General features: G+C 60.6%; 1 protein-coding gene and 1 pseudogene across 1 annotated transcript; both read right to left on the minus strand.

The window, feature by feature from the left end:
- Positions 1–551: 551 nt before the first annotated feature.
- On the minus strand, positions 552–8,097 carry LOC114000278. Its single transcript, XM_039390016.1, has 19 exons — positions 7,766–8,097; positions 7,209–7,288; positions 6,891–7,016; positions 6,666–6,745; positions 6,428–6,548; positions 6,025–6,114; positions 5,527–5,631; positions 5,146–5,311; positions 4,586–4,680; positions 3,982–4,131; positions 3,633–3,787; positions 3,124–3,259; positions 2,905–3,039; positions 2,521–2,697; positions 2,100–2,255; positions 1,571–1,672; positions 1,202–1,304; positions 845–904; positions 552–758 (listed from the first exon to the last, which is right to left on the minus strand). Exons 1-19 carry the CDS (start codon positions 7,893–7,895, stop codon positions 622–624), a joined length of 2,304 nt encoding a protein of 767 aa, XP_039245950.1. The 5' UTR covers positions 7,896–8,097; the 3' UTR covers positions 552–621.
- A 5,994-nt stretch (positions 8,098–14,091) lies between these two features.
- Positions 14,092–14,946, minus strand: LOC113988157 (annotated as a pseudogene).
- Between the last annotated feature and the right edge of the window lie 8,161 nt (positions 14,947–23,107).

The following is a 23,107-nucleotide window of genomic DNA, read 5'->3' on the forward strand; positions in this document are numbered from 1 at the left end:
CTGGGAAGTAAGCTTTTTTGCTGGGTCTCAGGGACTTGGCAGGAAGCCAGGTCCAAACCAACACATGGCTGCAGCACAGGGCTTGCTGCCGTGCCACCTCCTGGGGTGCTGGGCCTGGGAGGACACAGGGGTCACAGAGTGGGGCACCGTGTGGGGACACAGGAATAACTGTGGCTGCCCAGGCTGGTGAAGAGAAGGTTTTGGGGTGACCTTTCAGCCCCTTCCAGTGCCTAAAAGAGGCTCCAAGGGAGCTGAAGAGGGATTTTGGACGAGGGCCTGGAGTGACAGGACAAGGGAGAATAGCTTCACACCGGCAGAGGGTAGGGTGACATTGGCAGTGGCCCTGAAATGGGGTGAGAAGGCTCGGGCAGCAGCTTGTCCTTTAGCCAAGGCAGCTTCTCCCAGGGAAAGCCCCAGCCAGGGCTCAGCTTGTCCCACAAGCCTGGGGCCAGGGGTGCTGAGGGGGGAGCGTCCCGCTGCCTGCGGGACAGCCCAGGAAGGACACGGTCGGCTCGGCACACTCAGCACCATGGACTGAAGGACACCAGGGCTTTGGGCACGTTGTTGCAGCTTTATTCAGCCCCAGTCCTTTAGCCAAGGCAAGCTGCACCTCTGCCGGGCTCACGGCCAGCAGCAGCGCAGTGCTCGCAGGAGGCCTCTTGGTCTTTGCTGCACGCAAGGACTCCTCAGAACGGAGGTTGTCCGAGCTGCCAGGGAGCTGACAGAGATGTCCCAGTCATTCTCCAAGGGCTGAAGTGCTGTGAGGGAAAGAAACAGAGCCCAGATAAAACCCCACGTCTGCAGAGAGCCTCTGGATTCCCGACAGACCACGCTCCCCACTCACCGCTCAGGATGTCAGCCTGACTGTCTGTGGTCTGCTCCCTCAGGCGCCGTGTGATGAGTCCTGGGCACAGAGCTCCATTAGCCCCTGCTCCCCAGCCTGCTCCCAGCAGCAGGGCCCCCAGTCCTCCCCTCCTCCCCCTCAGCAGGGCTGAACCCAGGAGCCCCCAGAAGCTCAGGGCAGTGGGACTGAGCAAGGCGGCCACCAAGCCCCACTGCGTGGGCAGGGCTGGCAGAGGGAGGCAAGGCCCTGCCCGGGGTGGTCGGGGCTGGGGCAGCCCCAGGACTGCCCCTCGTTGCTGGGGCAGCAGTGGCACAGGGGCCAGGCTGCCCCAGAGGCACTGCAGGGGCTGGCACTCACCGATGAACCTGACGGCCGCCAGGCGCACGTTGGCCTGAGGGTCCTGCAGGTAGGGCAGGCTCTGGTGGATGAAGTCTTCAGCCCTGCTCCTGCTCTTCTGCAGCTGCAGAGAGAACAAGGCATATCTCTCCAGGGTTGGGGCAGTTGGCTGGAGCAGTGCCTCCTGCCAGCACCCCCTGGGACGGAGAGGCCTCCCCTCCTGCTGGCTACAGGGAAGGGACAGGGGCCAGCAGAAGAGCCCCTGGGGCTCTGTTCTTGAGGGCAGCAACAGGGATGCAGCTCCAGGCTCTGCCCAGCTGCAGAGCCCCCAGCCCAGACATGGGATGGGAGCAGCCCTCCCCCAGCCCGGGCCCCTCAGCTTGTCCTTACCAAGCACGCTCCAAGCTCCCACAGCCGCTCTCTCTGCAGCAGGTGCTTGAGCGTCTTCCACTTCAGCAGCTCTGCGGCAGCAAGAAGGGCTTCCCTGGAGGCCTGCAGGACAGCAGGAGCTGAGAGATGGCCCGGGGGCCTGGGCAAGGAGACATTCCTGGGGGATCCTGCCTTTAGGAAGCTGGGACATGCCCTAGCCCAAATGTCTGGGAGCCTTTTGGGGACAGCCCTGGGGGACAGGCATGGAGGCTCAAAGGCCTGGCCTTTGACACAGCCTGTGGGGATGCCCCTGCTCAGGCCGTGGTGGTCACAGGCTGCTGCCAAGCCCTGCAGGAGCAGGCAGGGCAGGTGTTGCACAGGGCCGTGCCAGCTTCTCTGCCCCTGCTGGCGCTGGCTCCGCACGGACCTTCCCACGGGCTGTGCTGGGGGAGCGCTGCCTGCTGTCAGCAGGCCCTGCCCCGATGCCCAGGAGCCCTGGGGGTGTCAGCTCAGCCCTCTGTGTGTCAGGGCTCAGCCTTCAAACCTGTACCTTGGCCACGCTGGGGACCTGGTCGCTCATGCGGAAGAGGAGAGGCACCAGTGCCCGCCACACCTCCTTCCTCATCCTCTTCTCATCCCTGCCGACCACCAACTGCAGCAGCTCTGCGAGCATGCGGATGGACAGCTCTCGCAGCTCGCTGCACTCCTGGCAGGAAGCAGGAAAAGGGAGCTTTGCAAACAGCAGCTCCCTGCCCACAGTGCAGAGGGCCGTGATCATGGCTGCGGGGAGGGCAGCGGCTCCAGCCTCACATCCCAGAAGAAGCAGCACTGGGCTGCACGGCCCAGAAGCCATCCCAGGAGAGCCCAGGGGAGTGGAGCTGGCTCCAAGTGCTGCTCGCAGGGCTGGGCTGCAGGGCAGCTGTCATTGCCCAGCACCCATCTGAGGGGTTCAGGCTCCACATCAGCCTTACCGAGTCAAAGAGGGGTAGGAGCCTCCCCACAAGTTGCACAGCGATGAAGCTGGCCTTGCTCTTCTTCAGCTGACGCAGAACGTTTCGCAAGGCCAGCAGGATCTTCATCTTGGCGTCTTCGCTGCCAACTTGCAGGATCTTCATCATGGCCGGCAGGAAGAGTTCAATGTTTCTGGCCTGTAGAGAGAAGAGAATGTCCATTGGGTGAAGAGGGCTGTGCCTGAAAAGCTCCCCAGGCAGCCACCCTCGGCCCCACCGTGGCAGGGAGGGCATTTGGAGCAGTCACCCCACATTCTGAGTCCCAGGCCAGGCCAAGCCACTGCTTTCCACACAGCCCCAGCCCCCGTTTGCCGACAGGGCTGCCCCTGACACCGCCCTGCTCACCATCTCGGCTCTCTGCGACAGCCCAACGAGCCCTTCCAGCAGCAGCCTGGCCGTCCTCACGTTTGGACAGCCCTGGTGGCTCTCGACGTCGGGCTCCTCAGCCAACTCCTCCCACTCAGCCTTCCTGGAGGACGACTGCAGGAGCAAACAGAGCCGTGAGGGGCCGGCAGAGCCTGCAGGGCTGGTGGGAGGGGACCAGGGCCTTTAGTGGTCACTCACAGCCATGGGCTGGGTGCGGGGGCCTTCTGTGGAGCAGCGGAAGCACTGTCTGTGCAGCAGGTTGGCAAAGTCCTCCAAGATCTTGGCCAGCGTCTCTGGCATGGAGGACATCAGCTCCCACAGCTCCGGCGCAGTGCTGGAAGGCAGAGAAGGCAGAGCACTGTCAGCAGGGCTGCCTCAGCCACAGTGCTGTGGCCTGGAGCAGCCCCCCAGAACCTGCCCCTTGGAGCCCTGGCTGCGCGTCCCCGGGGGCCCTGCCCGCGCGGGCAGGACGGGGCTGAGGGCGTGTTCCCCGTGGGGCTGGAGCACCGTGCTGGCTCTGGGCTGGCTGGGCCAGCTTTGGCTGCTGTGAAGGCAGACCAGCCAGCAGGGCTGGAAAGCGTGGGGGGGTGGAGGGCCTGACTCTGCAGGCTGTCCCGCAGCATTCCTTGGCTCTGGCAGCCGGAGAGTCTTGGGGTCCCTCTCCCCACAGGGAACAAGCCCACCCTCAAGGCCGTCAGGGCCAGTACCTGTCTCCTTGAAGAGCCGCCTTGCACAGGAGGATGACCACTGTGGTGGGGTACAGGTTGGTCATCAGGCGAAGCAGTGACTCCGCTCTCTCCCACGCTGCCTGTGTGCTGCAGTATGGCAGGCTCTCAAGGATGCTGCTGACTATCTTGGGCGCCTGCAGGGGATACAGGTGAGGATGGCACTGCCCCCAGAGTGCAGCCATGTGCTCAGTTGCCCTTCCCATTCCTCTCTGCTGCCTTGAGGTGGCTTGGGGGGCCCGAGTCACGTGTGCTTGGGAGGGAGGGATGCAGGGAGGAACAAGACCCCAGAGGGCTGAAGGGCACGACAATGCAGCCACAGGCCACTTACGTCCGTCAGCCAGACGTCCGGGTCCTCCAAGGCCACATCCAGCAGGCTGCTGGGCACCTGCTGGTCGAGGATGCTGGCATCTCCCATGGCCTCGATGGCCACAAGGATGACGTCTGTCCTCTCGTGGGACTGCAGGTATTTTCCAAAGGTCTATGGCAGCAAGGAAGGAAGATGTGTCGCGCTGAGTGCCCTGATGGAGCTGCTTGGCTGAGCAGCTCGAGGGGCCCTGGCCGGACGTGCCCACCACTGCTGACAGCAGTGCCCACAGCAAAGCTGGCAGCAGTGCCTGCAGTCCCTGCATGGCAGAAGATGAGCAGAGAGGGTCCTCCTGCTGGGGGAGGAGGGCTCATGGGCACAGGCTGCTGGCCCCACCGAGAACCAGGGACTTGCTGGTGGCCAGGAGTACTGGAGCTCCTGCTGGGGCTGAAGCTGCTGCTGGGCCACTGGAGTGCAGCCCTCGTGCTGTCCCTGCTCAAGGACGGCAGGAACCCTCTCCACAGGGAGCTGAGGGCACGCCAGCCCCACTGCTGCGGGGTCCTTTGGCTCACACCAGTGCCCTGCTGGTGCCACGGACAGGAGTCCCAGCAAGGGCGCAGCTCCGTACCTTGGCACAGTCCCTGGCGCTCAGAGAACACAGCACGGAGGTGGTCACGGCTTCCCGGTGGACTTGGTCTGCTCTGTCCTTTAGCCTGGATTCGACTAAACACCAGGGCAAACACACAAGAGTCAGGAAGGCAGAGCAGCTTTGCCAGCAAGCTCACCAAACCTCCCTGGCATCTGCTGGTAAGGGGGCAGGAAAGGAGCAGTCCAGGATTTCAGGAGGGCATCAGGAACAGCTTCTTGCTACAGGCACTGGAGGGACCAGCCAGGGTGGGGGATCTGCTCTTCCCCACCAGGGAAGACGTGGCTTTGGGACAGGGAAGTCTAGAGGGGCTTTGCCTGTGGGGCCCACAAACCAGTGGGCTGCAAGATCCTGAAAGGAAGGGGAGGAAGGAGAGCAGCAGCAAACAGATCCTGGCCTTGAGCAGAGCACTCAGCATCTGCAGCAAAGTGGCAGCTGGGAAGCTCTGGGAAGCAGCTGGGAGGGGCAAAGGAGGTCAGGAAGCAGATCTATCAGGAGATAGAGCAGATGAAGCCCAGCACTGCTCTGCCTTTTTTACTTACAGATGAACTCAGCCAAGGCAAAAAGAGCATGGAAAGCTGCACAGCTTGTCTGTTCCTCGGAGAACCGGAAAAGGATGAGACGCCCCAGCAGCTTTCCTAGGAGCGGGAGCTGGATCTCCCCGGAGCAGACAGGTCCAGCAGTGCCTCTTCCGACGTTGGCATGGGCCTGGATGAGGGAGGCATGAGCAGAAGGGCTGAGGGCACAAAGGTGGTGCCAAAGCCCCCCACTCGAAAGTCTGCCCAGGGCTGGATTCCTGGAGAGTGCAGGCTTTGCAGAGCCCTGCGTCCCCCTCTCTCAGAGCAGCCATGTGGGCAGCAGCCCTGGCATGGAGAGCAGCAGGGATGGGGGCATGGCCTGGCTGGAGGGGGCCTGGTCCTTACCTGCAGAGTGGAATAGTCGGACAGCACACGGGTCAGCACATCGATCCTTGCCATGGCCCTCTCCCTCACAGCCTCTCTCTCGCATCTGGTAAAGTCCAGCAGCAGCTGGGACAAGAGAAGCAGCGGGTGAGCCCTGGGAGCAGACTCCAACACCAGCAGCACAGCTCCACTGCTGGGCCGTGCTCGCCCCATCCCTCAAGGCTTCCTCTCCCCTCCAGCAAAGTCTGCAATGGGGTGTCTGCCCCTGGATTCCTGCCCAGGTCGGGCACACAGGCCCAGAGCCAACCTCATGGCCAGGCAGGAGGGCAGGTGCCACCCTCTGCAGCCCCTGTGCTCCACAAGAGCCTGGGGCCTGCCCCGGCTTCCCCACAGGAGGTGGGCACCCTCCCCGCAGGGCACTCTGCCTGTTCAGCACTGCTCTGGGCACCACTCAGCCAGCAGTGGGCAAACCCTCCCCTCCAGGCTGAGGAACAGCCCCCCTTTTTGCTTGTGCCAGACCTCCAAGATGCCCTGCAGCTCCTCGCTGACTCGAGAGGCAGGAAAGCTGAGCACCACTGTCCTCAGCATGCTGTCCATGGAGTTCAGGGTCTGCAAGGAACACAGAGAGCAGTGGCAGTCATTCTACTGTTCTTCCCAGCCCCAGGAGAGCCATCTGAACCCCCTGTGCCACAGGAGGAGGAGGAGGATGCCCACACTTCCCTGGAGAGACATGGACATAGACAGTCTTAGAGGGCATAGCAGCCTATGGCACTGGATGCGGCCAGGCCCATGGGAAAAGGACAGAGGCATGAGGGTGGGAAAGACCCTGCCCTGCCTGGGATCCCTGCTCCTGTGGCAGCATGGGGTAGCCAGGGAGAAGGTCAGAGGGGCTGGAGGCCTCTGGAGCTTAGCCAGCACTTACCTTCATATAGAGGGCAAGGTCTGCTTTTGGCATTTCCTTCTCTGCAGGCAGCCAGAAGACACTTGAGAAACACGCGTGGAGGAGGCTTTTGGCTTTGCCCTCCAGCGCTGTGTCCACCAAGCTGCAGGGAGAGGGCAGGACACTGGTTGCACACGGGTGCTGGGAGCAGCCCCTCGATGACTCGTGCGGGTGGCATCAGACCTCTGGGCCAGGGGGTCCATGACGGATGGGCAGGTACCTCAATTTCTCCAGAGCCAGCATGGAAAGATGCCGAAGGTCTGTGCACAGGTGGTCCCTTGGCTCTTCTTCCAGCAGCGCCTGCAGAGCACAACCAGGATGGCACCTGCTGGCAGCTGCCAGCACCCAGGGCCTCCAGTCCCTGACCCACCCAAGCGCTGTCCGCACAGGCTGTCTGTGCCAGGGGGCTTTGCTCCCTTCGCCACATTGCCCAGAGTGCCCTCACCTTGATGTTCTCTGCCAGCTGGTACATGTCACAGAACAGATCCAGGCCCTGGGTCAGGCCGTGCTTCAAGGCGCTTCGGCACAGCACGGAGATGCTCTGAAGAAATGTGGCCTTGTCTCTCTCCTCCTGCCAGCCGGGGGACAGAGACACAAACATGGATTGTGAGTGGGCGGACACAGCCAGTGGGACCGCAGCACTGGGGGTGCAGTGCCCTGCAGGAGAAGCAGCCCTGCCCTGCCAGCACCCCTCCAGCAACCGGGCAGCACAGCCCCTGCCAGCAGACAGCAGCACAGCCGCCCTCCAGCTGGCCCCAGTTACCTTGTTGGAGCTGGTGACAAAGGCCAGGATGGAATCAACAGCTTCCTGCTCCTCCTTGTAGATGGGCAACCAGCTGGCATCTAAGGGGGGAAAGAGCAGGGAGAGCTGCAGAGGGTCCAGCGAGAGGAGGGGGCAGAGGATATCTGCCCTCCACCCAGCTCTCTGCCCACTGCCTTGGCACGGCCTTCCCTTGCAGCTCCTGGCTGGAGGGTGCCCAGCAGAGGAGCTGCCATGCCTGGGAAAGCCCCAGTGCCCCAGGCTGAGGAAGGCAATGGCAGACAGGCAGGAAAGGCCCAGGCTCCCACAGCACGGCTGCCTCCTGCCAGCCCAGCTGGCCCTCGCTGCCCACAGCCCAGAGCCCCTCTGCCCTGTCCTTCTTTGGGAGAGGCTGTGCTGGGGCTGCGCTCCAGCCCTGAGCAGTCCCAGCTTTCAGGCAACATCATGGCTGACCCCCGGGACCCCCGTTGTCAGCTGGCCAGGAAAGTGGGATCCTGGTGTGCTACAGTCTGTGCTGGTGGGCCCCAGCCCTGCCCAGCCCCACAGGGCCCCTCACTCACCGAGCTTGAGGGGCTGCATACTGGTCACCTCGTAGGAGGATGGAAGCTGCAGACCTGGAGAGCGGCTCTCCTGGGAAGAGCTGTCTTCCATCCAGGCCTGCCTGGGGCAGGCGTGGGGTCTCTTCTCCATCCTGTGAATCAAAGAACACAGGGGAGCCTGCCTACGGAGGGCGTCCGAATGGTGGAGTCAAACACCCTCGGGAAAAATGCCGCGGCCAAATCGCCTCAGGCAAAGTGCCTCAGGCAAAAGGCCTCAGCAAAAGGTCTCAGCCAAAAGGCCAAGGCAAAGTGCCTCGGCCAAAAGGCAAAGGCAAAGCACCTCAGCCAAAAGGCCAAGGCAAAAGGCCTCAGCCAAAAGGCCAAGGCAAAAGGCCTCAGCCAAAAGGCAAAGGCAAAAGGCCTCAGCCAAAAGGCCAAGGCAAAGTGCCTCAGGCAAAGGCCAAGGCAAAGTGCCTCAGCCCAAAGGCCAAGGCAAAGTGCCTCAGGCAAAGCGCCTCAGCCAAAAGGCCTCGGCCCAAATGCCTCAGGCAAAAACGCTTCGGCAAAACGCCTCAGCAAAACACCAAGTTCCCACGGGGCCACCAAGGGTCGTGGACAAGACGTGGACTGCAGTCGGGGGCTTCTCGCCAGCACCGCACTCCTCTCCTGTCCGGTCGCCGTCCTGACGGACACTGACCCACTGTGGGCCACGGTCGTGCTGAGCACACCTGCTGCAGTGGGTGTCACAAAGGGCCCCTCTGTGACACGCTGCCGGCCGCTAGCAACAGGTCCCAGTGCTTGTTGACATGGCACCTGCCCCCAGCAACGGGTCCCAGGGAGCCACCACGCAGGCTGGAACAGGCAGGGTGCCCCTGGGGACACAGGCCTGCCTCAGCCCTTGGCACTCAGCTGCCCTCAGAGTGTCTCCAGGCCCCACTTTGCTCTCATGTCTCCTTGGGACATCCCAAGGAGCCCCATGTTCAGACAGCCCTGCGTGCCCCCAGGACATCCCTTTCCTGTCCCCACACTGCAGAGCCTGGCCTCAGAGCCCTTCAGTCACATTAAATGCATAACGTTTGCTCAAGCTTAACAGAAACCATGGCTTTTGTCACCTTTTCTCTTTCTCCCACTGACCAGCAAGAGCTTTTCCCCACTCAACAGCTCTTCCAGCACCGGGCTGCTCAGGAGCCCTCACAAGGCCTTTGCTGCATCCCAGGCCCCTGCGTGGCACCCCGAGCTGTCCCAGGGGTGGCTGAGTGGCCCTGCCAGGCTGGTGGAGTCTTGAGGGGGGCTTAGGGTTGAAGGGCAGAGGATGGTACCCAGGGGGATCCAGTTGGAAGGGCCAGGCTCCTCAGCGTGCTGGGAGCTGTCATCTGCTGGCACAGCCCAGCTGAGCGGCCGCATTGGTCCATCTGAGGGTCCAGGAGCTGTAGTCCTGCTGCTCTTGCCTCAGTTCTGTGTCTCTTCTACAGAATCAGACCAAAGAAGCCCCCAGAAGCCCAAAGGGCCCTGGAACAGCCCCTCTCTGACAGCCCCAGAGGTGCCCCGGAGCTGCCTGCCAGCCCAGCTGGCCCTCGCTGCCCACAGCCCAGAGCCCCTCTGCCCTGTCCTTCTCTGGGAGAGGCTGTGCTGGGGCCACGCTCCAGCCCTGAGCAGTCCCAGCTTTCAGGCAACATCATGGCTGACCCCCGGGACCCCTACAATAAATAACACAAGTGGCCGTTGTTTTTCTGCTTTGCTCGATCCCGGAAGTCGCTGCTGCAGCGGGCCCGTGTCTAAAGCTGCTCTTTCCAAGTCTCACAGTCCTGGTATTCGCCTACAAAAAATTGTTGAATTTAAAAAAAAAAAGAAAAGATGTGGCAATGCTGTTCATGAAGCCTTCAGCAGTCACCAAGAGTTCTGTTCTGCAGAGATTTCAACTATTTCCTAAATTCCACACTCATGGCTTCAGGCCATGACTTGCCAGAGCAGTCCCAGAGCTGGCCACTGCCCAGAGATGCCCTGGGGCAGCTCCAGTGCCCAAGTGGGACAAGTGGCCCAGGGTGTGTGGGAGCCCTTTGGAGCAGGAGCTGGTGGGCAGGAAGGGCCCATCTGGGGAGAGGCAGGGAATCCCCCCCTGCAGCCCTGCTGCCCAGGCTGAGGAGGGTCCTCTCCAGCCCAGCAGCACATTGTGTGCCCTTGGGGGCTGCGCTGCCAGGGCTGTTCCCAGGAACTGACTGGCCAAGGTGAGGAGTCAGAGACTGAAATGGTTCATGACTGTCCTGGGTTAAAAAGGGTTTTCCCCTGGAGTTGGAAAGTGGTTAACCCCAGGAGGTGGTATTCTTGGTGTTAACCCAATCAGCACCCCTGCAAAATTAAACATATCACAACAGGCCAGAAAAGAAGAGATTATGTAGCTGAAAGAAGAACAGCAGCCATGGTCTGAGACCACGAGGACAGAGGGGGCCAGGGAGCCCCGCTGGGGGCCAAGACCCCCCAGCCCCCTGGCTGGGGCTGTAGAAACTCGGAAAAGGGTTAAACTGGGCCCAGTACTGTGGCCAAGAGCCGAGGGAGTTTTTCTCCACTGTGAGTGGGCAGCAGGAGCGGCGGCAGAGACAGCACCGAACAGAGAGCTGTGGCTGAGAGCCAAGAAGACAGTCAGCAGGAGCGAGGTGGTACAGAGCCAAGCTGAGAGACACAGAGATGCCCGACGGAGAGACAGAGCACCAGGCTCAGCAGAGACTGTTTGGGGTGAGCCTGGCTTTATTTCTCCAAACCCTTTGAGACCCCTCTTGGAAGGAGGGGGTGGACTTCCACTTGAAGGGAGTCCTGAAATGCAGCAGCAACTAGAGAGAGAGAGAGAAGCTGAGAAGCTCAGAGATGTCCTGGAGCTGGACCAGGACAGCCAGGAGGAATGTGGAGGGGGGAAGAGGCCTTCCTGCCCCCCTTCGCCATGCCGACAGTTTGAGACGGAGCAAAGGAGCTCTGCTAGAACACTTGGGGCAAAAACTGAACTGAAAGCCCCAAACGTTCTGACTCAGGAGGAACTTGAATCCCCTGCAGAAGGGACTGTCAGGGGTACCCAGTACCCCGTGATATGACTGTGGAGAGGTGAGCCTTGTCCCTGCTTTCACAGTCCACGGGAGAGAGACCTTTGGCTGGAGCCGAAGGGCCGAGGGGTGAGAGAAGACCCCTGTGTTGTAATAGTGAGAGAGAGAGACTTTACAGCTACAACAAATCCAGCTATGACTGCTGCCTTGAGGAGAGACACTGCTGCCCTGAAAGTGGAAAGGATCTTTTCATCTTCCCTTCAGAACTTTTATTGAAGGGAAAGGAGGGATTTGATCTAATGTAAATATATTGCTTTTCTATAGGAGAGAGAGTTAGAATTGTGTATATAATGTATTATAGTATTTATTTGTGTAAGCAATAAACTGTAATATAATTCCTTTCCCCCCATACTGAGCTGTGTTTAGTCTGAAAACCCTCTCACACTGAAACAAATTGGGGGGGGTGTTTGGACTTGGAAATTGGATTTTTGAGGATCTCAAACTGCCACAATGATTTATGCATTCTAGGATTGCCAGGGCACTTTTGCAGGCTGGGAAGAGGCAGCTGGACCCATCCCCCCTGCCAGTGCTGCTGAAGGTGTCAAGCCCTGAAAAGGCGAGAAGAGCCGTGTTTACCAGGCCCCTCACGGGAACTCTGCGCAGGCCCAGCAGACCTTGGAGGCTCGAGGCACGGCCCGGGACACCATCCATGGATATAATAACTCATAACTTCTTGGAGTGTGGGGGCTACCCTCCCCCACCCCCAACGGATCAAGGCCACCACTTCAACTCACAGACATTGGAGCTGCAACTCCCATCACTGGACCCCGTGGGCAGTGACTATAGACATCTTTCCACTCTCAGCTTTGCTTTCCCTTACTCTCCCTTACCCTTATCCTGCCTTTCCCTTATGCATTTTCCCTAAAGGTTCTCTTTATGCCACATTCCTAAAGATGAGAGATATAGATGATAACACCCAAAATGGCAACATACTTGTTTACCTTTGAAATGAAATTGTTCTAAAATAAACCCTACATACATATGTTTTCAAACACTGATTATTTAGTTTCATTTCACTCTAATCCACCCCCAGGGATTTATTAATAAGAACATGGTTACCCCCCCCTTTCTGGGGTGGGTAGTAACAGGCCCCTTGTAGCAGGATGTTCTGCCTGGAAAAGAATCTGATGGGAGAATGTAAGCACTGCAAGCTCTCTGTGGGGAGTTACTGCTGGTGCCAAGGGGTTGGTTTAGTGTTGAATTGTGCCAAACCCAGCCTGGTTCCCCAACCTTCCAACACACATCCTGCTTTTGGAAGCAGAGTTTGACAGATCAGCTGCTTACTGGCCTGGGAAGATGTGACTGGCCATCCATCACTGGATAAGCATAAAAGCCCAGGGCCAACTTTCCTAGAGCAGATTCTTCCACAGACTTTGTTGAAGTGTGTGGAGCTTCTACCGTGAAGCAGGGAGGCCTCTTGATGGTCACTGCCCAGGGGGTAAAAGAAAGAGAGAGCTCTGCCTTGATTTATTTCTATCAGACACGGCCGGGCCCTCCCCGCTTCCTGCCGGGATCGGACACCGCCGGCGGCCCCGGCCCTGCCGGGCTCCATCAGCCTCAGCAATTGCTGCCAAGGAGGGGCCGGGGGCTTCCTCTTGGCCTTCGTCTCCCTGGCGCTGGGGCTCGGCTTCTACCTGCGCCAGAAGGTGAGGGGGGTCCCAGGGGGTCGTGTGTCCCCCCAGAGCGTCTGTGCCCCCCCGGGGACCCCCCACCCCGGTGTCACCCCCTTTTCTCTCCCCACAGAGCTCCTGAGCCGGCGGCGGCCGCAGCCCCTCCCCGGGGCCTCGGGCCCAGCCTGGACCCCCCCTGTCCCTGTGAGGATTTTGGGGGGGTCGTGTGTCCCCCCCTCCCCTGCTGCCACTCCTGATCCCAGGAAAGCTTCCCAGTTCTCCCCAGTCCCGGGTATTGGGGGGAGGGGCTTGGGGGAACCCCAAGGAGTGGAGCTGAGTTTGGGGGGGGCAGAACCAGCCCCAGGATGGATTCGGAATGGGGACCCCCCTGTATCCCCTCATGTCAACCCGCTCTGGGGGAGCTTTGGGAGGGCACCTGCCCCTCAATGGGCACCCAGCTCACCCCAAAAAGGGCTGGGACCCTCCCCAAAGCTCCCCACTGTCCATCAGGGTCCCCCAAACCCACTCAGAGCCCACCCAGGACCCCACCCACCCCCTTCTCTGGGGGGACTTCTCTGGGCACTGGTGGTGCTGGGAGCCCCCCCAGCTGTGGACGAGGAGCTCTTGGGTGAGTGGAGGACGGGAAGGAAGGGGATGGTGGGAAAAGGGAGTTCAGAGGGGATAAAAGGGTGGTGGCACCCCAAATTGAGTGGGAGGGGAGTGAGACCCCCAAAAGTGGAGGGGGAGGGGCACTGAAGATAGGGGGATGATGGGAAATGGGTGGGAGAGGTCAGAAGAGTGGGGAAAGGGGAGGGTGGGACCCCCAAACTGAGCATGAGGGGGCTGGGGAGTGGGGGGATGATGTGGAAGAGGTGGGAGAGGGGGGAAAAAAGTGGGTGTTGGGACCCACAAATTGATCATGGGGGGGCTGTAGACTGATGCAACACTGGAAAAGTGGGAGGAACAAGAAGAAGGGTGGAAAAGGGGGATGGTCTGGTGGGTCCAACTAGTGGGACCGTGGGGGTCTTTGGGCACAGGGGGGTTGGCAAAGGGAGGTGGCCCCCCTGAGCTCCCAACTTCCTGTGGGGTGCTGGGGGCTGCTGGATCCAATCTCAGCCTTGGGTTATGCCAACAGCTTCAGTTTAGAGGAATTACAGAGGTGTGACTGAATCACTTTTTTCCCCAGGTTTTAACGATGGCAAGTCAGATCTTTTGATACAAATTAATTAATTAGGGATACAAATGATCAGACAAAAGATCTTCATCAGAATTATTTACTGCACAATATACACACTAAAACTACCAGGAGTACAGGATAAGATAGGACAGTGCTCTACACTAAAGCAATTGTTGAAGCAATTCTACTCAAGCTGCCACAAAAGCAATAATTCTCAATTAGAGATGGATGGAACTTCCCCAGACCAACGCTCGGGGGGAGATCTCTGCTCTCAACCTCCAGAACCGACCTAGGGGGGTTGCCAGCCAAGGCAGGAATCTCCACAAACCTTCCCAGAAGGCTTCTGTTGGAATAACCTGCCCCTGGGAAAGGGGACTGGCCCATTCTTGTCAAAAGGGATGGACTGACAGTCACTGGACTCCAGGGGTTGCCTCACCATCAGGGGCTTCATTCAGGGTGGAAGCAGCGGCCGAAGCTCTTCCTGCAGTCGGGGCACTGGTAGGGCTTCCCTTACTGGTGGGTCCGTTGGTGTCTGGTCAAGGTAGAGCTCTGGGTGAAGCTCTTCCCACACTCCCCACACTTGTAGGGCCTCTCACCGGTGTGCATGCGCTGGTGCCTGATGAGGTTGCAGTTCTGCTTGAAGCCCTTCCTGCAGTCGGTGCAGCGGAAGGGCCTCTCATCCGTGTGCGTCCGCTGGTGCTGGATGACATGTGAGTTGTTCTGAAACCTCTTCCCACATTCCAAGCACTTGTAGGGCCGTTCTCCAGTGTGGATGCGCTGGTGTTTGATCAGGTAAGAGTTGACTCTGAAACTCTTCCCACATTCCCCACATGTGTAGGGTCGTTCTCCAGTGTGGATGTGCTGGTGTTGGATCAGGTCGGAGCTGTCCCTGAAACTCTTCCCACATTCCTGACATGGGTATGGCCGTTCTCCAGTGTGGATGTGCTGGTGTCGGTTAAGGTTGGAGCTGTCACTGAAACTCTTCCCACATTCCCCACAAGTGTATGGACGTTCCCCAGTGTGGATATGCTGATGGCACAGGAGGTTGGTGCTCTTCCTGAAGCCCTTCCCACATTCCAAGCACTTGAAGGTCTTCTCCCTGCTGGGAGGCTGCTCAGGGACCACCAGGTCAGAGCTCCCCCTCAAGCTCCGGCCGCCTTCCCAGCACAGGCTGGCTCTTTCCTCCTCAGAGCACCCTGGGATGGCTTTGGAGCCCCTCCTGCGGGGGGATCTCCGGCCCTTTTCCTCCCCGCTGCCTTCCTGCGCCGGGGAGCCCTTCAAAACGGCCTCTCCCACCAGGGTCTCACGGGGGGATTTGTCCTCCGGGCTCTCCGTCCTCACCTCGGGGCCTGGGGCAGGAAGCAAGAAGGACAGGCAGGGGATTTGCCTCCGGCCCACAGGGAAGGCCAAGGACATCCCCCCAACTCCGGCCCCGGCAGGACGGCGGCGCCAGCGGGGTTGTCCTGCAGCCGGGGCCATGCTCGGCTGACAGAGCCAGCACAACACCCGCCCAAAGGGACACTGACTTCCTCCTCACCTGCCTGGGGGGACCAAGGCATCTTCCTCTTCCTCGCAGCCTCCTCCTCCATCCGACCAAGCTTTGGGAAGGACAAATCCTGATGGGGGGAAACAAGGGCTGAGCGCATTGGCTTGGGGGTTCCTCCTGCCCAAGTCCATCTCTAGAACTCACCGGGCATCCTGTGACCATAAAAACCTCCAAAACATCAACATTCAGCCCAGAAAAACCCAAACCTCTGAGATTCAGGCAAAAACCCTCTCAAAACATGCAAGAAGACCCTCGCCCACCCAAACTGCAAAAAGTTGAGATTCAGCCAGAAAATACTTTAAAATATGAAGGTTAACCCAAAGAAATTCTCCCAGGAGTTCCCCCTCTCTGGTCTGTCGCCTCTGGGGTTGGGAACAGCTTCCCTCTCTGCGATGCTGGGGGTCCCAGTCAGGGATGCTGGCAGCATTGGGGGTTCCAAGGGTCCCTTCTCCTCTGACTCTCGCCTTCGGGATGCCAAGTTCCCAGACATTCCCCCTCTCCAGGTTCTCCACTCTGTTGTCCCAGGGATCCCAGGGGTCCCCACTGTTCAGGCTTCCCCTTCTCCATGCCCCCTGTTTCAGGCTCCCGGGGGTCCTGGGGCTCCTCCCTCTCCGTGCTCCCCCCTCCAGGCTGCCGGGGGTCCCCCAGCTCCGGCATCTCCCCGCTCCGCCCTCCACACTCGGCAGCTCCCGGGCTCCACACCCACCCCCGGCACTCCCGGGGGGCCCCAAACCCGCTGTGTCCCCCCCGCCGGCACCGGGCTGACAATGGAGCCGGCGGGGCCTGACCCAGAAACACCAACCCCCACCATGGGGGGGACCCACACAAGGGCCACCTGTGCCCAAGGCAACCAAACAGCCCCACAGGCCAGGGGACACCAGAGGCTTCCCCAGGGCAACGAGAGCAGGGAGCGGATCGGGCCCTGACACGTGGGCGGGCTCTGGGTTCAGCCTGACCAGGGGCAATTTGGCACCAACAGCAAGGCCCCAACTCCTGGCTCAGCACAGGGGGCCCGAGCTCCCCCCTCTCCAGGCTCTCACAGCTTCCCCCTCTCTCCACCCTCCACCACTTTCCAAGGATCAAGTCATGGAGACAACAAGGCACCCCCAATGCACATCCACTCCCACTCTCCCTCCTCCCCCTACCCCTCCTCTCCCACCGCTTTCCCAGGCTGTTCTCCAGTGTGGATGTGCTTGTGCCTGACGAGGTTGGAGTTCCGCTTGAAGCCCTTCCCACAGTCGGTGCAGCGGAAGGGCCTCTCATCCGTGTGTGTCTGCTCATGCGTGAGGAGATGTGAGCTGGTCTGAAACCTCTTCCCACATTTCAAGCACTTGTAGGGCCGTTCTCCAGTGTGGATGTGATGGTGGGTGCAGAGATTGGAGCTACGGTTAAAGCTCTTCCCACATTGCGCACACGTGTAAGGACGTTCCCCAGTGTGGATGTGCTGGTGTTGGAGCAGGGCAGAGCTATGGTTGAAGCTCTTCCCACATTCCAAGCACCTGAAGGGCTTATCCCTGCTGGGAGGATGCTCAGGGACCACCAGGTTGGAGCTCCAGTTCAAGCTCCGGCCGCCTTCCCGGCACAGGCTGGCTCTTTCCTCCTCAGAGCACCCTGGGATGCCTTTGGAGCCCCTCCTGCGGGGGGATCTCCGGCCCTTTTCCTCCCCGCTGCCTTCCTGTGCCGGGGAGCCCTTCAAAACGGCCTCTCCCACCAGGGTCTCACGGGGGGATTTGTCCTCCGGGCTCTCCGTTCTCACCTCGGGGCCTGGGGCAGGAAGCAAGAAGGACAGGCAGGGGATTTGCCTCCGGCCCACAGGGAAGGCCAAGGACATCCCCCCAACTCCGGCCCCGGCAGGACGGCGGCGCCAGCGGGGTTGTCCTGCAGCCGGGGCCGTGCTCGGCTGACAGAGCCAGCACAACACCCGCCCAAAGGGACACTGACTTCCTCCTCACCTGCCTGGGGGGACCAAGGCATCTTCCTCTTCCTCGCAGCCTCCTCCTCCATCCGCCCAAGCTTTGGGAAGGACAAATCCTGATGGGGGGAAAACAAGGGCTGAGCGCGTTGGCTTGGGGGTTCCTCCTGCCCAAGTCCATCTCTAGAACTCACCGGGCATCCTGTGACCATAAAAACCTCCAAAACACCAAGATTCAGCCCAGAAAAGCACAAACCACCCAGATACAGGCAAAAAAATCCCTCAGAAATAGTAAGAAGATCCTCATCCCCCCAAACCGCACAAAGCGGAAATTCAGCTGAAAAATACTCCAAAATATGAAGATTATCCCCCTCTCCCTCCCCGTAGCCCCCCTCTCCCACCCCTTTCCCACCCGCCCCCCAAAGTCCGGCTCCCCCCAGCTCCCTTTGGGGGTGACCCACCCCCCCTCACGCTCCCTTTGGGGGTCCCACCCGCTCTTTTCGCTTCTCTCGCCCCTTTCCCATCGTGGCCGCTCCGCTCACCCGACAGCGGCAGGAAGGGCAGGGACAGGGGCGGAGCAGCAACAGCAACAGCAGGAGAACAATCGCCCCCCATCCCATGGATCCCCGGGAAGGTGGAACTCATCCCAAATATCCTGGGGGGAACACGGGGGATCATGACATACTGGGGCTGCCAGCACAGATTTCCCTGCACAGTCTGCAGTGAGTCAAGCTTTGGACAGGAAGTTGTGCCCCATGGATGGGATTGCAGAGGTTCTCTCAGGTCCCCAGCAGGAATCAGCAACCAGGAATAGACACAAAAGGCCCCCACAAAGATTTCGGGGGAGTGTCCTGTAGGGAGGGGACAGTGTCACCCCACCAGGGCAGGGCTGGCAAGTGGGAGGCTGCTCCAGGGGTCTGCAAGAGGCCTCGTGCTCTGCTCGGCCCCAGCACTGGTTGGTACCAACACCCCCGGCTGCCCCCGGCCCTGGGCAGCTCTGCTGCCACAGGCTGTGCCCTCACCGTGGCCCTGCAATGGCCCTGCCTGTCCCTCACCCGGGGCCCTGCCCGTGGCCCTGTCCCTTGGCTCTCTCTCTGCCAGCTCAGTGTGGGGCACACGGGATGGGGGTCCCTCCCAAGCCCCCCGGGCAGCCGGCGTTGGCTGGGGGGATGTGAGGGCTGGGCCTGCTCAGCACAGCCCCGGCCTCGTGCCCAGCGCCTCTTTCCTGACCCACACAAGAGCTTCCCGGCCCCCCCAGGGCTCCCCTGCTGCTGCCTCTGCTCCTGGCCCTGCCTTTGCTGCTCCCTTGGCTGGGGCAGCGGCTGCAGGGGGGGATGGCAGCAGCTTCAGCTCCACGCACTTCCTGGGGGGAGCTCAGCCCGGGGGGACGGGCAGGGACCTGATGGGGATGGACAGGGGCCCAGCAGGGACAGACAGGGCCTGCAGGGGAAGGCACAGGACAACCTGGACCCCCACACTGCCACTGCTGTCTCTGCTCCTCCTTGCAGGCTCCGTGGCCAGGCACAGTTTGTGTTCCTGGGTGCCCACCATCTCAGCACTTGGAGACGCTCAAATCAGCGCCCGCAGCTCTGCAGCAAAGCCCCAGCTCACCTGGCACACAGGGGATGGACACAGGTCTCCCCTGAGCCTCCTCTTCTCCAGCCTCAACACCCCCAGCTCCCTCAGCCTCTCCTCACACCACTTGTGCTCCACTCCCTTCCCCAGCCTCGCTGCTCTTCTCTGCACCTGCTCCAGCCCCTCCAGGGCCTTCCTCAACTCAGGGGCCCAGAGCTGGACACAGCACTCCAGGGGTGGCCTCACCAGCGCTCACTCCAGCCCAACAATCACTTCCCTGCTCCTGCTGACACACTCTTCCTCACACAGGACACCAGCCATTGGCCCTCTTGGCCACCTGGCCACACTCTGCCTCCTCTTCAGCTTCCTGTCCATCCCCACTCCCAGCTCCCTTTCTGCCTGCCTGCTCTCCAGACACTCTGGCCCCAGCCCGGGGGGCTGACGGGGCTTCTTGTGGCCAAAGGGCAGGACCCGGCCCTTGGCCTGCTGGAACCTCATCCCCTTGCAATCAGCCCATGGATCCAGCTGGGCCAGGTCCCTCTGCAGAGCCCTCCTGCCTTCCAGCACATCAACACACCCCCAGCTTGGGGTCACCTGCACATTTGCTGATGAAATGCCTGGTTCTGCAGCAGCTGCAGATGCTCAAGGGGCAGCAGGACCAAGTCAGGAGCCTGGGGGGAGTCTGGGGGGCTTTGGGGTCCCGGAGGGTCCTGGGGGAGCTGGGGAGAGGCTTTGGGGATTTGGAGTACAAACCAGGACAGACCAGGACAGACCAGGACAGACCATGACAGACCAGTACCTCCTCACTGCTCCCCAGATCTCTCCTGGAGCTGGGCCACGTTGTCATGGGACACCTGAGCCCCCCCCCAGTGCCCTCCCAGTACAGCCCAGTGCCCCCAGTACAGCCCACTGTGTTCCTGTCCCAGGGTGCCAGGTGATCTCTCTTCCGAGGGGGGTTGGAAGGGATTTGAGGGGGGGCTGGGGGAGATTTGGCTGGATCTGTGGGGGGGTTGGATGGGGATTTGGGAGGTTTTAGGGGGCTTTGGGTGAATTTGGGGGAGTTAAAAGGGTTTTGGGGGCATTGGGGGTTCAAAAGTATGCAGGGGAAAGGGGATTAAAGGAAACAAAGGGGAGTTGAGGGACATTTGGGGGGGGTTAATGGGGCCTAGAGGGGGAGAGGAGGGGCTTCCCTATGAGCAGGTGAGTCCTGAGACCCCCCTCGTGTCCCCAAGACCCTTTCGGTGTCCCCAGTTCCCCCCTTGACATCCCCAATACCACTGTCCATAAATCCCTCCCCACTGTCCTCAAATCCCATCCCTGATGTCTCCAACCCTCCATCTCACCCCAGGAGCCCCCCTGGACCCTCTGACCAAAAACGCCCCCCCCTCCTGCTCACAGAAAGGCCAAGGGCATCTGGGGACACACTGGGGACAGCTGGGGGGCTTTGGGGGGCACTGGGGGATTACTGGGGGATACTGGGACACACTGGGGGGAACCAGGGGGCACTGGGAGGGACTGGGAGATTACTGAGAAATGCTGGGAGGGCACTGGGAGGGACTGTGGGGTTATTGAGGGATTACCAGGACACACGGGGGAACACTGGCAGGTTACTGGGCCATACTGGGGTTACTGGGTGCTCACTGCAGGATCACTGGGCCATACTGGGGGGCAGTAGGAGGTCACTGGGACACACTGGCTGGTCACTGAGGGGGTCACTGAGGGGGTTACTGGGCTGTACTGAGGGTCACTGGGAGGTCACTGGAATATACTGGGGGCACTGGGATCCCCTTACCCGAATGTGGTACATCTCCCCCCCCGCACTTTGGGGTGCGTCCACAGGACCCCTCCTCCGGGGGCTGGGGAACCCCCTGAACCCCACTGTTGGGCTTTAGGGGACCCCCGGGCCCCCCTCCCTGTGGGGTCTCTGTGTGCTGAGCTTTGGGGGTCTCTGGGGCTCAGGGGGGGAATTGGGATCCCCTTTCCCTGGGGTCGGTCCACCAACATGGAGACCCTATAAAGTCCCCTCAAAACCCCTGAAATCCCCTCAGAAATCCACCTCTGGACCCTTCCAAACCTCCTCAAGGGCCCCACAAATCCCCTCAGAGACCTAATTCCCCCTACCAAGACCCCCTAAACCCTCTCAGTGACCTGCAAAACCCACCTGGGACCCCCCAGACCCTTTCAGAGACCTCAAAAACTCCCTCAGGGACCCTCAAAACCCTCTGGGACTTCTGAAATCCCCCTAGAAACCTCTAAAACTCCTTCAAAGACACCCCCCCAAGCCCCTCAGGACCTCTCAATTTCTCTCGGGGACTCTCAAACTCCCTCAGCGATTCCCAAACCGCTTCAGGGACCTTCAACCTCCCCCTAAGTCCCCTCACGACACCAAACCCTCTCACAGACCCCCAAAAACCTCCTCAGCCACCCCTAAAAGCCTCTAAGGGACCACAAAACTACAGAACAGCAAAAGAGCTTTCTGTAAAGGAAGGAAGCAAAGAATCTGAGGAAACCAAGGAAAAACTGAAGCAAAGCAATAAAATACCCCTGGCCCTTGCAGTTTTTCCTTCACCTTTTTCTCACTTTTCCTTTTTTTAGGGTTCTTTTTTTGGTTGAGTGGTTTTGATTTTTTTTTTTCCGAGGGACTTTCTCGGCAACCGAATCGAACATCCGGGTTCTTGGGAGGCCTCCGGGCCCCGCGGCCCCCGAGAGGGTCCTCCGAACCTCCGAACCCCCCGCGCCAAACCCTCCCGAGCCCTCCAGCCTTTCCCCCCACAGCCGCGCTCCCCGCAGCCCCCGAGGGGATCCCCAGACCCCGCTCTCCCGCACCCCCCGCCTGCACTCAGAGCTCACCGACCGACCCGCCGCCATCACCGATTCCCGGCAGCCAACGCGGCAGGGGCGGGGGCGGGGCTGCGGGGGCGTGGCCGCGCGCTGATTGGCTGCGGCGGCGTTCTCGGAACGCGGTGCGCGCGCAGCCGGGAATCGGTGCTGGCGGCGGGGCCTGCGGTTCGCTCTGAGTGCTGTGAGTCCCCCGGGGGGGCTCGGGAGGGTTTAGCGGGGGGGTTCGGGGGTAACCGAGGAGGTTTTGAGGGGTCCCTGAGGGAGTTCGGTGTCCTGAGGGGACTCAGGGGGTGGTTGAAGGTTCCTGAAGGGCTTTGGGGGTCTCTGAGGGGGTTTTGGTTTCTGAGGAGATTTGGGGGGTTCCTGGTGGGCTTTGGGGGTCTCTGAGGAGGTTTGGGGGTCCTGGCGGGACCTTTTAGGCAGTTTTGGGGTCTCTAGGGGGTTTACGGGGTCTTAGACGGTTTTGAGGGTCTCTGAGGGGGATTGGGGGGTCCCTAAAGGGGACTGGGGGGTCCCAGGTGGGTTTTGCGGGTCACTGAGAGGGTTTAGAGGGTGCTGGGGAGGGATGAGGTCTCTGAGGGCATTTGAGGGGACCTTGAGAAGGTTTTGATGTGTCGAGGGGGGGCTTTCAGGGGTTTTGAGGGCATTTTGGGGGGTCCCTAAAGCCCAGCAGTGGGTCCAGGGGGTCCCCAGCCCCAAAGAGGAGGGGTCCTAGGGATGGCCCCCAAAATCCGGGGGGGGAAATGTACCACATCCGGGTAAGGGGATCCCTAGACCCCAGTATATCCCAGTGACTTTCCAGTGACCCCTTCAGTGACCAGCCAGTGTGTCCCAGTGACCTCCCACTGCCCCCCCGGATGGCCCAGTGATCCTGCAGTGAGCACCCAGTAACCCCCAGTATGGCCCAGTAACCTCCCAGTGTCTCCCCGTGTGTCCTGGTAATCCCCCAGTAACTCCCCAGTCCCTCCCAGTGTTCCTCAGTTCCCCCCAGTGTGTCCCAGTATCCCCCAGTAATCACCCAGGGCCCTGCAAAGCCCCCCAACTCTCCCCAATGTTTTCCCAGATGCCCTTGGCCTTTCTGTGAGTGTGTGTGTGGGGGTGTTTTTGTGGTCAGAGGGTCCAGGGGGGGCTCCTGGGGTGAGATGGAGGGTTGGGGACATCAGGGATGGGCCTTGGGGACAGTGGGGTGGGGTTTGTGGACAGTGGAATTGGGGGTGCCTAGGGGGGAATTAGGGCTATGGGAAGTCCCTGGGAACATTGGAGACACCAGGGGGGCCTCGGGGTGTCAAGGGAGGAACTGGGGACACCAAGAGGGTCTTGGGGACACAAGGGGGGGTCTCAAGACTCACCTGCTCTTGGTGCAGCCCCTCCTCTGCCCGCCCAGGCCTCATTAACCCCTCCCAAATGTCTCCTAACCTCCATTTTCCCTTTAATCCCCTCCCCCCATAGGTACCTCTGACCCCCCAATGTCCCCAAGACCTCTTTTAACTTCCCTAAAGGCACTCAAAACCCCCAAATCCCCATCCAAACTCCTCAGATCTCCCAAGATCTCCCACAGCCCCCCCTCAAATCCATTCCAACACCCCCAAAGAGGGATCACTCGGCACCCTGGG

This window comes from Pipra filicauda, unplaced genomic scaffold, assembly GCF_003945595.2.
Source record: "Pipra filicauda isolate LSUMZ 115617 unplaced genomic scaffold, ASM394559v2 scaffold795_size112054_pilon, whole genome shotgun sequence".
NCBI lineage: Eukaryota > Metazoa > Chordata > Aves > Passeriformes > Pipridae > Pipra > Pipra filicauda.

Bases quoted from the DNA above. Each gene is read 5' to 3' on its own strand.
- LOC114000278 (XM_039390016.1), bottom strand. From the start codon at position 7,895: ATGGAGAAGAGACCCCACGCCTGCCCCAGGCAGGCCTGGATGGAAGAC. The intron at 6,549-6,665 runs GTACCTGCCCAT...CTCTCCCTGCAG, and splicing joins CTGGCTCTGGAGAAATTGAG to CTTGGTGGACACAGCGCTGG. The intron at 3,040-3,123 runs GTGAGTGACCAC...TTGCTCCTGCAG, and splicing joins CCCGCACCCAGCCCATGGCT to TCGTCCTCCAGGAAGGCTGA.